This window comes from Bactrocera latifrons, unplaced genomic scaffold (genome assembly GCF_001853355.1).
Source record: "Bactrocera latifrons isolate USDA-ARS-PBARC rearing strain unplaced genomic scaffold, ASM185335v1 scaffold_171, whole genome shotgun sequence".
Taxonomy (NCBI): Eukaryota; Metazoa; Arthropoda; class Insecta; order Diptera; family Tephritidae; genus Bactrocera; species Bactrocera latifrons.
In genome coordinates, this window is record NW_017535197.1 from 349139 (window position 1) to 363372 (window position 14234).

The 14234-nt window shown below is 36.1% G+C and overlaps 1 protein-coding gene across 2 annotated transcripts in view; it reads left to right on the forward strand.

The window, feature by feature from the left end:
- The window catches only part of LOC108966901 (retinol dehydrogenase 14), a 10746-nt gene extending 8021 nt beyond the window's left edge, over window positions 1–2725 (forward strand). For both annotated transcript variants that reach the window (XM_018930041.1, XM_018930042.1), the window contains 2 exons: window positions 1657–1795; window positions 1862–2725. In XM_018930041.1, the coding sequence (XP_018785586.1) occupies window positions 1657–1795; window positions 1862–2592 (870 nt within the window). In that variant the 3' untranslated portion in view covers window positions 2593–2725. The remainder of the gene's footprint in view (window positions 1–1656; window positions 1796–1861) is intronic.
- The last annotated feature ends 11509 nt before the right edge of the window (window positions 2726–14234 follow it).

A 14234-nucleotide genomic window follows, 5' to 3' on the forward strand; every position in this document is an offset into this window, starting at 1 on the left:
CGTTATGTGAACAAAACTATAATACTCTCTTTAGCAACTTTGTTGCGAGAGTATAAAAAAAAAATTATGTAATATAAAATGATAAAGGGTAAGTTAGGTTATACTGGCGGGCTGTCGCACCATATATAGACCTACAGGTTTTTTGAAATACCAGTTTAATACGCGCTAAAGTTTACGTCTTTCAGGGTGTTTACGCTGTTTTCGAAATTTAATAGAGACTTGATATCTAATTATGATACTTTAGCCAATCCTTTGAACTGCGAAATTTTTAGATATTTTAGCCGAGCCTTAGCAGAAGGTCGAGCAGAAGCAGAACAGGCGTTTCAGCGTTTCTCACGTGACTATTTTGCTGCACTTTCTACATCTGCGACTAGACTGACAACTGTCTTGAAGTTTTTGGAGACCTTTTTAATCGAATGCGTATTTTCCTTCCTTTCTTTCTTTTCAGCGTAATCTTAATTTATTCAAACTCACGCTATGACCCGTCTGTCAGCCCTTTCCGAATTTTCATTGCGTATCATTTTTACCATCTTGCGTATTTCTTGAACTTCATCAACCATTTCGTTTCACAGAAAACCTTTGTGGCCTGGAAAACAGTATACTTGCATCCGCTTTCCGGTAGCCACCATATCTCTTAACCGCTTATAAGAGCAAAGCGCGCCAATCATTCTCTCTTTTCACTGTTTATCGTCAATTGCAGATTCCAAGTGTAGTCAAGTCCTTCCCCACCAGTCTTCCTCTTCCTCTGTGGGTACTGCGTCGAATAGTCTCAGAGCCGGATTGTTTTCATCCAATCGGAAGAGCCAACTACCTCTTAATTCGCTGAACTATGTCAATGGCGTCGTATATCTCATTCATCGTTCCATCGATGCGGTAGTCACCGTTGTCAATGAGCAAAGGCCTATAAAAGTCGTAACGCCGACCCACCAGATGTTGTCATCCTCCATGCCTCTGCACCATATAGCAAGACTTGTAGAGTTTGGTCTCTGTTTGACGAGAGGGAACTTTAGTTCTCAGTTGCCTACTTGGTTCGAAGTTGGCAAAAGTTATGCTGCGTTGGATTTCGAGGCCACTCATTGCTGTTGGTTAGGAAAGTTCTCTGAACGCCATTCACTTTACATATGGCTCAAGTAGCTCATGACTTACGCTCTTAGACCAAGTATGCTCTGGGTGGATAAAGAACATGCGTTTGAAGACGATTTAAATAGAGAAGACGTACCATCCCTCCCTAGGGTTGTGCAAGGGGTTTGAGACTCGCTACGTAAGAAACGCCTCCAACGAAAAGGAAATAACAGCCTCGAACGAGAGGCTATCTAAACTATTTTACGTCATTTCGTAAGATAGACACTTTCTTGGGGATGTTTAATAGAGTGCTACATTATAATTTTTCTAAATCTATAGAAGCTAAAGAAGTAGAAAGCAAGTGGGTTGTTGGCTATTGATCGTTACTGGGCTGAAAAGGGTATATTTAGTTTAAACCTTTTATACTATAATATGTCTCTTGAAACTAACAAACTGCTCTCTTCATTTCAATTCATCAATTCAATTGATAATTTTTGAAACACTAGATTTCCCACCAATTGTTAATTTTTATATATTACTTGTAACATTCAAATATACAAAATTTGTAACACTAATTATTTCATACACTTGTAGACAAAAATGGAAGGCAAAACAGTTATCATCACAGGCGCCAACAGCGGCATTGGCAAGGAGACGGCACGGGACTTAGCCAAGCGTGGAGCACGTATTATTATGGCGTGCCGAAATCTTGAGACGGCGAATGCTGTAAAAGGTAAATACAATAATGAATATTGAAAGTAATCTTATAACACAACAATGCACCATTACATGATTCCAGAGGAAATCACCAAAGAGACTGGCAACAGCAAATTGATTGTGAAAAAATTGGATTTGGGCTCACAGAAGTCGGTACGCGAATTTGCTGCCGATATTGTAAAGAATGAACCGAAAATTGATGTACTCATACACAATGCTGGCATGGCGCTAGCATTCCGTGGACAAACTAGTGAAGACGGCATTGAATTGACAATGGCCACCAATCATTATGGACCATTTTTGCTTACTCATTTGCTGATCGATGTTTTGAAGCGTAGCGCACCATCACGCATTGTTATTGTTGCTTCCGAACTCTATCGCTTGGCTTCGGTAAATTTGGATAAACTCAATCCCATTGGTACATTCCCAGCTGCTTATCTGTATTACGTGTCGAAATTCGCCAACATTTATTTTGCACGCGAGTTGGCCAAACGCCTGGAAGGCAGCGGTGTGACGGTGAATTACTTGCATCCAGGCATGATTGATTCGGGTATCTGGCGTAATGTGCCCTTCCCACTCAACTTGCCGATGATGGCCATAACAAAGGGATTTTTCAAGACACCAAAGGCTGGCGCACAAACCACCATCTATTTGGCCACCTCCGATGACGTGGCTAATGTCTCAGGCAAATATTTTATGGACTGCAAAGAGACAACTCTCACTGCTGCTGCGATGGACGAGGAGAAGGGCCGCAAGCTGTGGGAGGAATCGGTTAAGTTGGTCAAGTTGACCGCGCAAGATCCAAAGATCTAATCAAATTGAACTTCCAGTCTTAAATGATAACAATTTTTTATAAGAAATAATTACAAGTAATTTAAGTTTCAGAGCGTGCAATATTGCATTTTTAATGGAATTATGAAATAAATTTAATTTTTATTTTTTGCAATCATTTGTTAAAATATGTATGGAAAGTCTCTAAAAGAACTTTATTGAAATGGAAAAAGAAAACACATCAGACCAAGAGCGGGACATACTTAAGTCCTCAATTAGGTTAACTGATTTAGTCAGTCATCTTATATGGATTATAAGATCAGTGGAGTTCGCACACAAAGATGTGGTTAGAGTCATGCGAGGACTCATTGCAAGCTGGTTATATATTTGGTATGTCGGGGTCAATTCTGCATAAGTAGATGTTTAACCTCATACAGTATTTAGAACAAAGTTGGGCAAGGGTCACTCTAGATTCTCACTCATTCTGGTAACTCGAGCCCTTCGTCTGTAATGGGTGGTGGTATGACTCCAAGTACTCAATTCACTGAAAGGGAGTCGGTGAAAGTGTTTATGGCTCCTCTGAGAATTGCGATTGGTGCATGTTTGTTCGATGTCGTCGACCTAATAAAGGAAGGACCTCTTGCTGTTCCTAAGAGGTGGCACAGCTTCAAGCAGACAACTACAGAGATATTTATTTTGACCTTGGATCTCTTTTGTAACAAATAAAATTTCGTCCAAGTTTGTGCTCTATACTTTTTCTATAGGTCTTGTTATTTACGAGATATATACAAAAAAATGCGAATTTCGTGGAAAAGTCAGGTTTAGAGCCCCGTAATACCCAGCCGATGTGAGTTACGACTTTGTTGCAGGGCACTTTTGTAGAGTGAACAATTCTGAGAAATATGCATCTAAAGTCACAGCGATGCCATAAAATACATCTCATCTATAGGAATTTAAAAACTAAACACGATTGTAGTGTATTTTCTATGGAAAATTTTTACATGCCTTGGTCTAGTCTTTAATGTTAATATGAAGGGCTAAAATTTTCATAGAATTTTTTAGGGTATTTCCAAGGAAATTTCGTGACGGGATTGAAAAAAATGAATAGTTAAAAAAAACACCATAATATATTTATATATGTATATTGACATACTGCGATATTTCTTCTAGAAAAAAACACAGTTTGGTGAGGTTTATAAGCCGATGGAATCATCGAACCATATTTTTTTTGAAAAATTTGTAGGTGAGAACGTAACCGTCAATGACGATTGTTTTCGCGCCATAATAACCGACTATTTCCAACAAGACGACGCCACTTCCCACATATTACGTCAATCAATAGATTTATTGAGAGAACACTTCGGTTATCAGATAATTTCATGTTTCAGACCAGTCGATTGGTCAATTGGTCATTTTTCCTATGCGGATATGTAAAATCTAAAGTCCATGCGGATAATGCCACTTTGATTCAGGTCTCGGAGAAAAACATCTTGCTTGTCATTTGCTAGTTATCAGTCGAAATGCTTTTAGCCCATTCATAATTTCATCGAATAGAGAATACTGAATTTTTTCATTTCTTATTTGTTTAAAAATATTCGGCATACAATGGAAAATATATACTCGTATAGGTATATAGGCTCTGAAATTTAAACGTTGCGAAAGTATGTAATTTAATCTTGGTTAGCTTTTGATTTAAGACAAGTCAAAGGATAAGTATCCATTATTTTAAAATTAAAAAAATTATAGCTTGCAATTTTCTGAAATATATTAAAAGGCATTGTATATAAGTCATCTACCCATTCCCATATGATTAATCTACTCCAATGAGCCGCTCAAATCGTGGACACATCAAGAATCTCCTACTTTTTGAATCTTTTTTTTTTTCAAGATTTCCGATGGCGCTAAACAAAGGTCTTAAAAGTAAGAAATAAACAAATAAGAAAGGGCTAAGTTATGGTGGCAAATTGCAGGAATCAAAGCCAGGGAAATACCTTAAGATGTAAAGCGTCAACCAGAGGATCGGAATCTAAGGAAGTTTATATATATGTACATATTCGATATATAACTGATACACTGACCGACATATTCGGCATAAGGTTTTTTAGGGGTTTCATCTCCAAACAAATAAATGCAGCCCGATTTTCAAAAACCCTGATATTAGTTATACGGGAGTTAGGTCAAGTTTTCGCCCAATTTAACTTTTTTTTGGGTACAAAGATACACTGTTATGAGTAAAGTAATTTTCCCTGAGAAAAATCACATAACGGTCGATATTTGTATGTGGAACAAAGATACTCGGAACGGGAGCTCAGTGAAGTATTTACCCGATTCAACCCATTTTTGATACACAGAGGTACTATTTTCAGGAAAGGATTCTCTCTGAATTTCAATGAAAGAATCAAATGGGTTTTAAATTTGTGCTAATCGGGAAGTAGGCATAGTTGAAGTCCAATTTCACTATTTGACAAGAGAATGCAAAAATAATGTCACGTACAAAATTTATTCGAAATCGATTGGTCGAGTCTCGAGATATGGGAATTATCCAAAAAATTTGCGGTGCCACTCCCATCGTCCGATTTTCATACCACCTCCCAGAAAGCTCTCTCATACCACTTCGGAGGTAAAATTGAATGACTCTGGCGTATTAAATTATTGATTTATTACGCTTTTAGTAGTTTTTAACAGGACCGTTATAAGGACCGTCATCATAAATTTTGCAGCTTTAGTGGTATGTGAGATATACTTTATTTATGCAGGTATAGAAATTTTTCAATATTTTTTGCCAGCAAGTGTTCCTTGCGAACTCCTGTGCCTAATTAGAGTTTAATACCTTAATTTAGTGCTTAGTTATGACACTTTATAGGTTTTCGGTATATGGTATTATGCGAGTGTGGCTGTGGTCCGATTATGCCTCATACAATTACCTTTTTTGGTTCTAAGGAACTTGCATACCAAGTTTCATCAAGATTTCTCAATTTTTCCTCTAGTTACAGCTTGCACGCCAAAATTTGATTTTATATCAGATAAAAAAACCGATTCAGTCATTGTATGCAGCGAATTCTAAAAATTTTGCTTGGAGAAAAACGCGCTTAGAAGTAAACTTGTGGACCGGGTTGAACTGAGTGGCTACCCTTTAAGTGGCTGTAACTCAAAAACTATTTGAAATTTTTGTATATGTATTTACTGTTTTCTATTATTTTTTCGGCCATTTCAATCCACCAATCAATTATTCGCCATGGCTTGGTGTTATAAGCGATCTCTAGCGAATATGGTATACTCTTAATACATTGCAGTATATCATAAATTATACTAAATATCAGTTTTCAGGAGAAATACCTACATAAAGATGAAAACGCTAAAGACAACTAATTGAGGAATCATTCACCTTTATGCTAAACTTAACTACAGAAAATTTTGGCGCCAAAATTTCATTCAATGTGAAAATATTCAATCGAATAGCTTTACAATGTGAGAATTTCTTCTCATCATTTTGCATTGGTTGCTCGCATTGCAGTTTTTTAGGGAAGTAATTTGATAGTGTTAACTGCAATCATTTCAAGTCGACCACCATAGCGGTAAAATAAAACAGGTCCAACCAAAACTGATTTTTAAACGCTGTTTTTATTCTTTTTTATTTTCAAACGTCTACATATTTATACATATAAGCAAATTTACAAATATGTAAATATATGTATTGCATGTGTGTGCGCGTGGAATCATGTGACAAGGTCCTTGCAAAAGTTCCCACACCTGTTGAATAGCAGCAACAGTATACTATACATCAAAATAAATATGTAAACATTCGGCGCAAGCATAAAATGTGCGAGCTTGAGAGGATGTGTGTATGTATATTCTTATACTCCAAAGGTTCTCACCACTCGTCTGCGAGTCATAATGAAATCTGACATATATTCTCAGAGGACATTCAATATGACATGCAGCAGCAGGCAGTACGACGAGCGTTTAATCTGATAAACAGGCGCAATTTGTCGGTTGGCAAAAGTTGACCGCGGAGGGGTGCAATGAGCAGCCCATTTTCAACACGTCCATGTGATTAGTGCTGAAACAAGCGCGCTTGCGGTAGATTACATATTACCGATAATAATCGCGCCTACACGCAAGCGCGCTGCAGCAAGAAACAGATAATGCAATAGTCGCGGCACGTGGCTAACGGTATTTATGAGATATATGTACATAAATGTAAACGTATTGCAGTGGGCGGTCGTGTTTGATGAGCGGGTAGGTAGTACTATTTGCTCTTAATATTAGCCGGCCACGCTGCTGGTAGATAATATTTTGATGAGTGTAATTGAAATTTAATATTTTCTTAAAGGATTACAAAATTAACAGTTTGGCGCAGAAATCAATGATGAATGTTGTACAATAAATTATAGAGTATGTATGCTTAGATTGCTAGCATTAAGATCTTAAGTACCGGAAAGCCAACAATTACGAGGCATAAAATATGTTCTTATGACGAAGGACATAAGGATACAGTAGCTAACAGCTTATTGCAAGCGTATGCCGTTAGTTCGAAGCATGCGGCATATATTTGCACAAGTTATTACTGTTATTTTGGGCTTAAGATAATTTATGTGGCTCTCGAAAATGTATTTATTTCTATTTTTAAATATATGTATAAGGAATATATAAGCTTTAGACGTAGACCTCAAAGGCTCGCTATGAATATAGTTGTATACTGTATTTTTATTTCCGAAAGTATCACATTGCAATTAATTTAACGTGCTCCTTTCAAGTGTATTCAGCGCGCAATAAACTCAACTGTGTAGCGACATATTGCCCCAAGTCGGGTTGAGGGTGTAATTTGAGAAGCGCGATTACTGGCCGACGCATATCCTTGCGGGTGAGCAGCTCGGCCAGCGGACATTGACAGTTCCTTTTCAACTGTCACACTGACGCGTCGTACTTATGCTGAAGTGACATTTTGATGCGCCATGTATTTAAAAATAAGACTGTCTTACGCTTTTAGAGTTTGCTTACGAAGAAATGCCTGGTGCCCTAATCAGGGAGAACATATTGCGGTTTTAAATGGCTCTTTGTTTCATTTATAATTGTTGTTTGTTTTTTGTTTGTATTTTTCTTTTTAAGGGCAATGCGCGTAGTAGACCAGCTGTCACCACAGTCAAGTGGCAGATTGTGGGTGTTTTTAGAATGGTCATTGATACTTTTCCGCTGCTTCCGTGTTGGTAGCAATGTGCTAACGGGTAGAGGTGGACAGATGGTGTGAATGATACTGTGCTTGCATGTACTTGTGTGTTTGTTAGTTAGTTTTTCTAAACAAAAAAATAAAATAAAATAAAAACTGTCATTGGTTAAATATTGTGGACACGCTTTTCAATTAGCATAGTGCTAGGTCAAGCGTTATTAATTGAGTTTTTTTAATATAATAATATTATATATGTTTTATATTGATTTATTTAAGACGTACATTTAAACCTATTCAAAAACTTAATTTTTATGCAATTTGGAATTCACAGTTGTTCCCTAATTCAAATAAAACTCAAATTGAATTAAAGTTTGTATTTTAAAAGTAAAATTTTACTTGTAATAATGTTCACAGATGTTCAATATATTAGTTAATTACTGCTAAATAGAGTATTTATGCTTTCAATTTTTACACAATTGCGAATACACAGCTGTTTCTTAATTAAGCCAATTAAAGTTGAAAATGAATAAGCTTTAATTGAGTAAATTATTGCTTAAATTGAATACAAATTGTTATTTAACTGAGCCAATTAAAGTTGAGAATGAATAAGATATTTCTTAATTGAGTCAATTATAGTTCAAATATAATTTTTTTTTAATATTTCGAATTCATAGCTGTTTCTTAACTGAGTCACTTATTGCTTAAATTGAATTAAGCTTTTTATCCTAAAAGTAAAGTTTTACCTGTCTTAATTTTTGCCTGTTACAGATGCTCATTAATTAAGTCAATTAGAGCTTAAATACCATATAGTAATATATAGTAGTAAAGTTCTTTCCAATTTCGAATCCACAGCTGTTTCTTAATTGAACTAATTAAAATTGAGTATTAATAGGATATTCCTCAATTCAGTCAATTATAACTTAAACTGAATATATTAAACATTAAGTTCTTAAAAATTTCGAATTCACCACTAAATCGATCTAATTGAAGGTGGTAATAAAAAAGATGTTTATTAATTGAGTCAACTATAGCTTAAATAGGATATTCAGGCTTTGTAATCAAATATTTCATTTGAAAAAATTAAGTAATTTAAATTCATATTAATGAACCATTCAATTTTATTAATGTTTTATTTAAAAAAAGCAAGTTAAGATTGATTTAAATATTAATTTACATCAAGGTCTAATAGGTTGTTTTAAATGTCTCTAAGTTTCAATTACTATCTCTTGAGAATTATACTTCAAATTCTTTTGGTGACATGTCCGTCACCCAATTCATCAGAAGGGCTCAAAGCCAGGTCGAAACTGTAGATTCTAGCTAGCAATCATCGTCAAAGCTTCTACACAAATATATAGGCTACTACTACTATCCTTCTTATTTATACAACCCATTCATTATTTGGACAATTTTACTGAGCTCACACTTACTGGATACTTAGCGCTCGCTTATCTAACAATAGAGAAATCAGTGAGGTTATAATTTCTTTTCCGTTTTACTAAACGAGCTAATCAAATTAGTTATTGCTTAAGGCAATGGTGCAATATATGACAAAATTAATCAGATCGGGTTACTATAGCATATGCTTTACAAACCGAACCATCGGAATCAAGTTATTTTATGGAAAACTGTGTTATTTGACGAAACATCTTCACGAAACTTAGTACGGACTGTTGTCAAAAGCAACGATATAATTTCCGAACAAATTGTTCCGATCGGACCACTATAGCAAATAGCTGTTGATTATACAACAAGAGAGCCTAGAGAAAACAATAGAGGTACTTTTTCCAATACCTTTTTTTTTAAATCACACATAAGTGTTGTCGCGCTGTCATATTATTTTTGTTCAGTGTTCTTTGGCATTTCATCATGGAAACAAATTTTGTTCAGAGAGGAGACTCATTTCTGGCTCAATGGGTGTAAACAAGCAAAATTGCCGCATTTGAGACGAAAAGAAAGAAGAGATCCAACAAAAGCCATTTCACAGAAAAACCACGGTTTGTTGTAGTTTGTGCGTCGGTGGAATCATCGGTCCATATTTCTTCAAAAATGATGCCGATGAGAACGCAGCCGATAACAGATTATTTGATGCTTGAAATTGAACATCGTGATATTGGGGGTATTTGGTTTTAACAAGACAATGGATTTATTAAGAGAAGACTTCGGTGAACAGATAATTTCACGTTTTGAGCTGATCGATTGGACACCAAGATCGTGTAATATCAACCGTTAGACTTTTTTCTGTGGTCATATGTAAGGTCTAAAGTCTTTCAGAATCCCGTTTCGATTGAGGCCTTGGAGCAAATAATCACGCATGGCATTCGCCAGTTACCAGTCGAAATACTCGAACGAGTCATCGAAAATCGGAATCAACAGATGAACCATCTGAGACATAGCCGCGAACAACATTTAAAAGAGATAATTTTCAAAAAATAAATACCAAAGGATGTAGTTTCGAATGATAATAAAAAATGAACCATTACATCTAAAGTTTCTGTTTTTTTTTAAGTGGAGAACCTCGAAATGGATCTGCTTTTAGCTTCGGTGCAGCCGACGTTCAATTTTCTTCTTATTTTAGGAATAAGGACAAAATAAATGTATACCTTGTGTTGTATGTTTTCGTAAGTTAATTTGGAAAAAAGATGAAGATTCAAATGTAAACTGTTAACTACCTTTAACTAAAAACTTACTTGTTTCGCTGGGTGAAACTTAATTTTTCTCTTTAGGATGATTTTTTATGCTACAGTCATGTTTAAATTTATAGAACTGTACTGATTGGGGACGTTCATTGGGTTCACTACCGTACGTATGTTACAACAACAAAATTAAATCATTTGTGAACAATGACCATTCCTATTTTGTCATTTCCATGCTAACGGTTGTGAAATATACAGACATGAAATTTAAATTCACATATATATATATATGTATACTATCTATGTATATTTAAAAGAGTATACAGATAAGTAGGTTCAAGTATATGAGTTAATATGCACACATACATACATATATATTAATTTTCTATTTCCATTCGCCGTTCACTATGCCTGGCGTTTGTTGTTGTTTATTATTTGCATTTGTACAATTGTACATTTCAGTTTTTGTGCAAAAGTTGTTAAAGACGTCGGATTGTCGGCGTTGGCCGCAAGAAGCCCCAGCAGTGCCGCCAGAAAAGTATTTCATTGATTTTTGAAGCCTCTATAATTGGGGGAAAATGTTGCTATTGGATAACTGCCGAGGAGGAGTGGGTGCGGGCAAGGGATGTTGGCGGCTTACGAGTGAGGCAAATAAAAAGATGTTGCTTGTTCGTATTCTCAGTTAAACTAAAATAGACAAATTGGTGACACGAGTATATAAATACATACTTACATATATAATTTTATATATTTAGACGATACAGTCATGTATTTACACAGTTGATCAAATGTTAATGGATATGGAAGAAGAGTAAAGTTCAATTATACACTTTTGTCCATTTCTAACCTCAAATTCTTGTAATCAAAAGTATATGCAGACTTGTAAATCCTTCTTGCAAACAAGACCACGTGTTTTCTAATCTGTGTTCCTCTATTGCGTATGGCAAATGCAACTTTGCATGCGGTAACAGGTACTCGTATCACAAGCCAAGTCAACCATGAAGTGATTCTTCGCTGTGAACGAATTGTTTGCACTCACTTTCCCCTTTGCTTTGTGGGTTGCAAGTGGTGTTTGCTTATGTATTTACATTATTACGTGTGATTTAATCAATTGTTCTGTAAATACCATTATAGGGGAGGGATCGAAGGCAAGGTTCCAAGCAAGGCAGCATTTTGGCTGCTGTGCTAATTGTGTTGTTTGTGTTAATTTTTGCATAACAACCAGTAGTTTCATATTGGCGATTTTCCGATCTAAACAAAATGTATGTATATTTTAAATTTGACTTCAATAAGATACATTTTGGTTTTCGTTTTTGCAGTAAAATCAATTAAATTAGACTGTTTGAACTCGTTAAGTTATTTGTTGACTCAGCTGACACCTGAAGTATATAAGAGACCTATGTTTAGTGATAAAATAACTTTTGACTGAGACTTGTAGGGACAAGCGAGTGGGTGACCAACTCAAGGGGTGGTTAATAAGTATATCTTGTAAATATAAAACTAACTAATACTTTCCTTTAGCGAATTGATGAATTTGTCTGTCGATTTTTACCATGGAGTTTGCTTTTAGTTAAAGTTTTGAGTATGAAGATTGTCAATGCTGTACTCTTACTAAATACCAGGATCTTTTGTAAAAAGTTCGTGGTGTAGAGATATCAAAAATATGCTTAACAACGTAGTTAGAACTCTACATACCTCAAAAGCCTTAATACTGGTGACGAAACGTTGGCTTATAAATATGACGTCGAAACTGTTAAACATTGTAGCAAAACGCGCTCAAAAAATGAGTTGAAAACGAAAAAACCAAAATTTCCTGAAGAAATTGCTTTTATTATATTTATTATTATAGATTGCATTAGATTTTAGAGCGACAGTAAAATAGAGTGAAGCTCCCGTTTAGGTTTTTTTTTTATTAATTTCACTGTGCATTCACAGTGCATACCGCGAAACTTGATAGCTATAGAGCATTATATTATATATAGAGGATGAAACGAATATTACAATATATATTTTGTGCTCTGTGCTCATATGTGGATATCAGAAAAAAAAAGGCATCGATTTCCATGTACTGCTCTAGAGGAGACATTGGCAAAAGTTGGACCGAAAGTAGTCCTCTGGCTCTACGATACTTTAGTTAAGCCCATTATGTTCTATATTCTCTTTATGTGGTGGAGGGGTCTAGAAAAGTCCCCACGGGAAGGTGATCGACCGCGAAAGTTGTCAACAGGCTCAGAGGGTCTGGGTGTCTAAAAGAACACGGGTCTGAGTTCGGGAATCCTCACACACTTTGACTTCATGTCAGATCACTTGGAGTCGAAGAACTGAACTCTGGCGGCTCCTTCTCTATCCATATACCGGTAAGTTAGTTGTGGGAGGGGTCTCCTGTCGGGGGCTTTCTATTCACTTCAGTTTCAGGCTTCCTGAGTATTACAGTGTCTTCCAAGCAGAGGTTTTAGCCATTAATGCAGCAGTACTTTTACTGCTCCGGAATGCAGCCTTCTTCACAGAGGTGATCATCCACTCAGAAAGTTGAGCGGCGAAGCTACCCTTGAACTCATTAACAGTGTGTTCAGGGTTGGAAAAGGAGTGCCTAACCTTGCTATCAATAGTATTGAGTTTCTTTGGGATAAGACTGGTATGGGTGATAGGTCACAGCGGAATCGCAGTAAACTGCAAATCTGTTGAACTAGCTGCAAAAAGCAACTTAAAAAGGAGCTACCGTATCCTCTTATGTTCCACTGCTAAATAGCCGGGCTTCGCGAAAGCTTGGTCAGCGCTGGGCCCCCATCAATACATGCGTGGTTGCAAAAGCCTTTTGGCCCAAGATAGATCCCAAGAGATCTGGTGTTCTCTGTGTCCTCAGTAAGGCTAGCCTCTCCCTAGTTGAGGGACTTTCAACGGGCCAGTGCCCATCTGCGCAGTAAGGCTGGGAATCCTACCAGACGCCTTCTGCAGAACCTGTATGGAAGAAGATGTTCTGGAAACAACTCAAAACTTCCTTCTTGACCGTCCCACGTTTGGGAGGAGAGTCTTAAACACTTCTGAGCGCATACCTTCAGATAACCCACCGATCTGGCAGGAATAGAAATTAAACGCCTGTGCAAATTTGTATTGGCTGAAAAGCGTTATGCTGATTTATAGTTCGAACATAGGAGTTCTTTTTTGTTGTGGCACCACCAAGGACTACACATAGTAAACCACGAACGATTTTTGATCAGCCATCTAATATAACCTAACTTATAGGTGGATACAGGGATAGTAAACGAAAATTTTACTTCCAATGAAGAATTATACCGATTTGTCCAGTTGACATCGATAATAAATAAAATGGAAATGAAACTTAATTTTTACATTTATAATTCTTTATTAAAATGTATTCCCAGAACTCTTAAAACAAAAACAAAATGTATACATTACACTTTTTTTACAATTCTCTCACAGGTCCTGCCATGAACACGTTGGATTTCGCTGAAATCACTGGAGCGTAAAGGTATTCTCTTGGTGATCGTGCTGCTCATGGTCAGGCATGTATGATGTATGTATACATGTTGATATACAAATAAATTGTCAACACGCAATTGCTTGCGTATCAGATTGCATTATGGGAATTCTTTTTTTACACCTCAGCAACAACACACTAGCTGACCGAGCAGTTTCTTGTGTGACAAAATATGCGCCATATCACCAACAAATCACAGTTCCTCGACAGGATAATTTTTAGCAAAAACTCACAGACTGGTATACACTCAGAAAAACGTTAAAAGGTTAAAAAATTACTAAAAATTTAAATGAGATTTTTTAAATTATTGATAAATCTGTAAATGTATACATTTTGTAATAATAAAGTTTATAATAATAATAGTAATAAGATTGTAGATAATAAT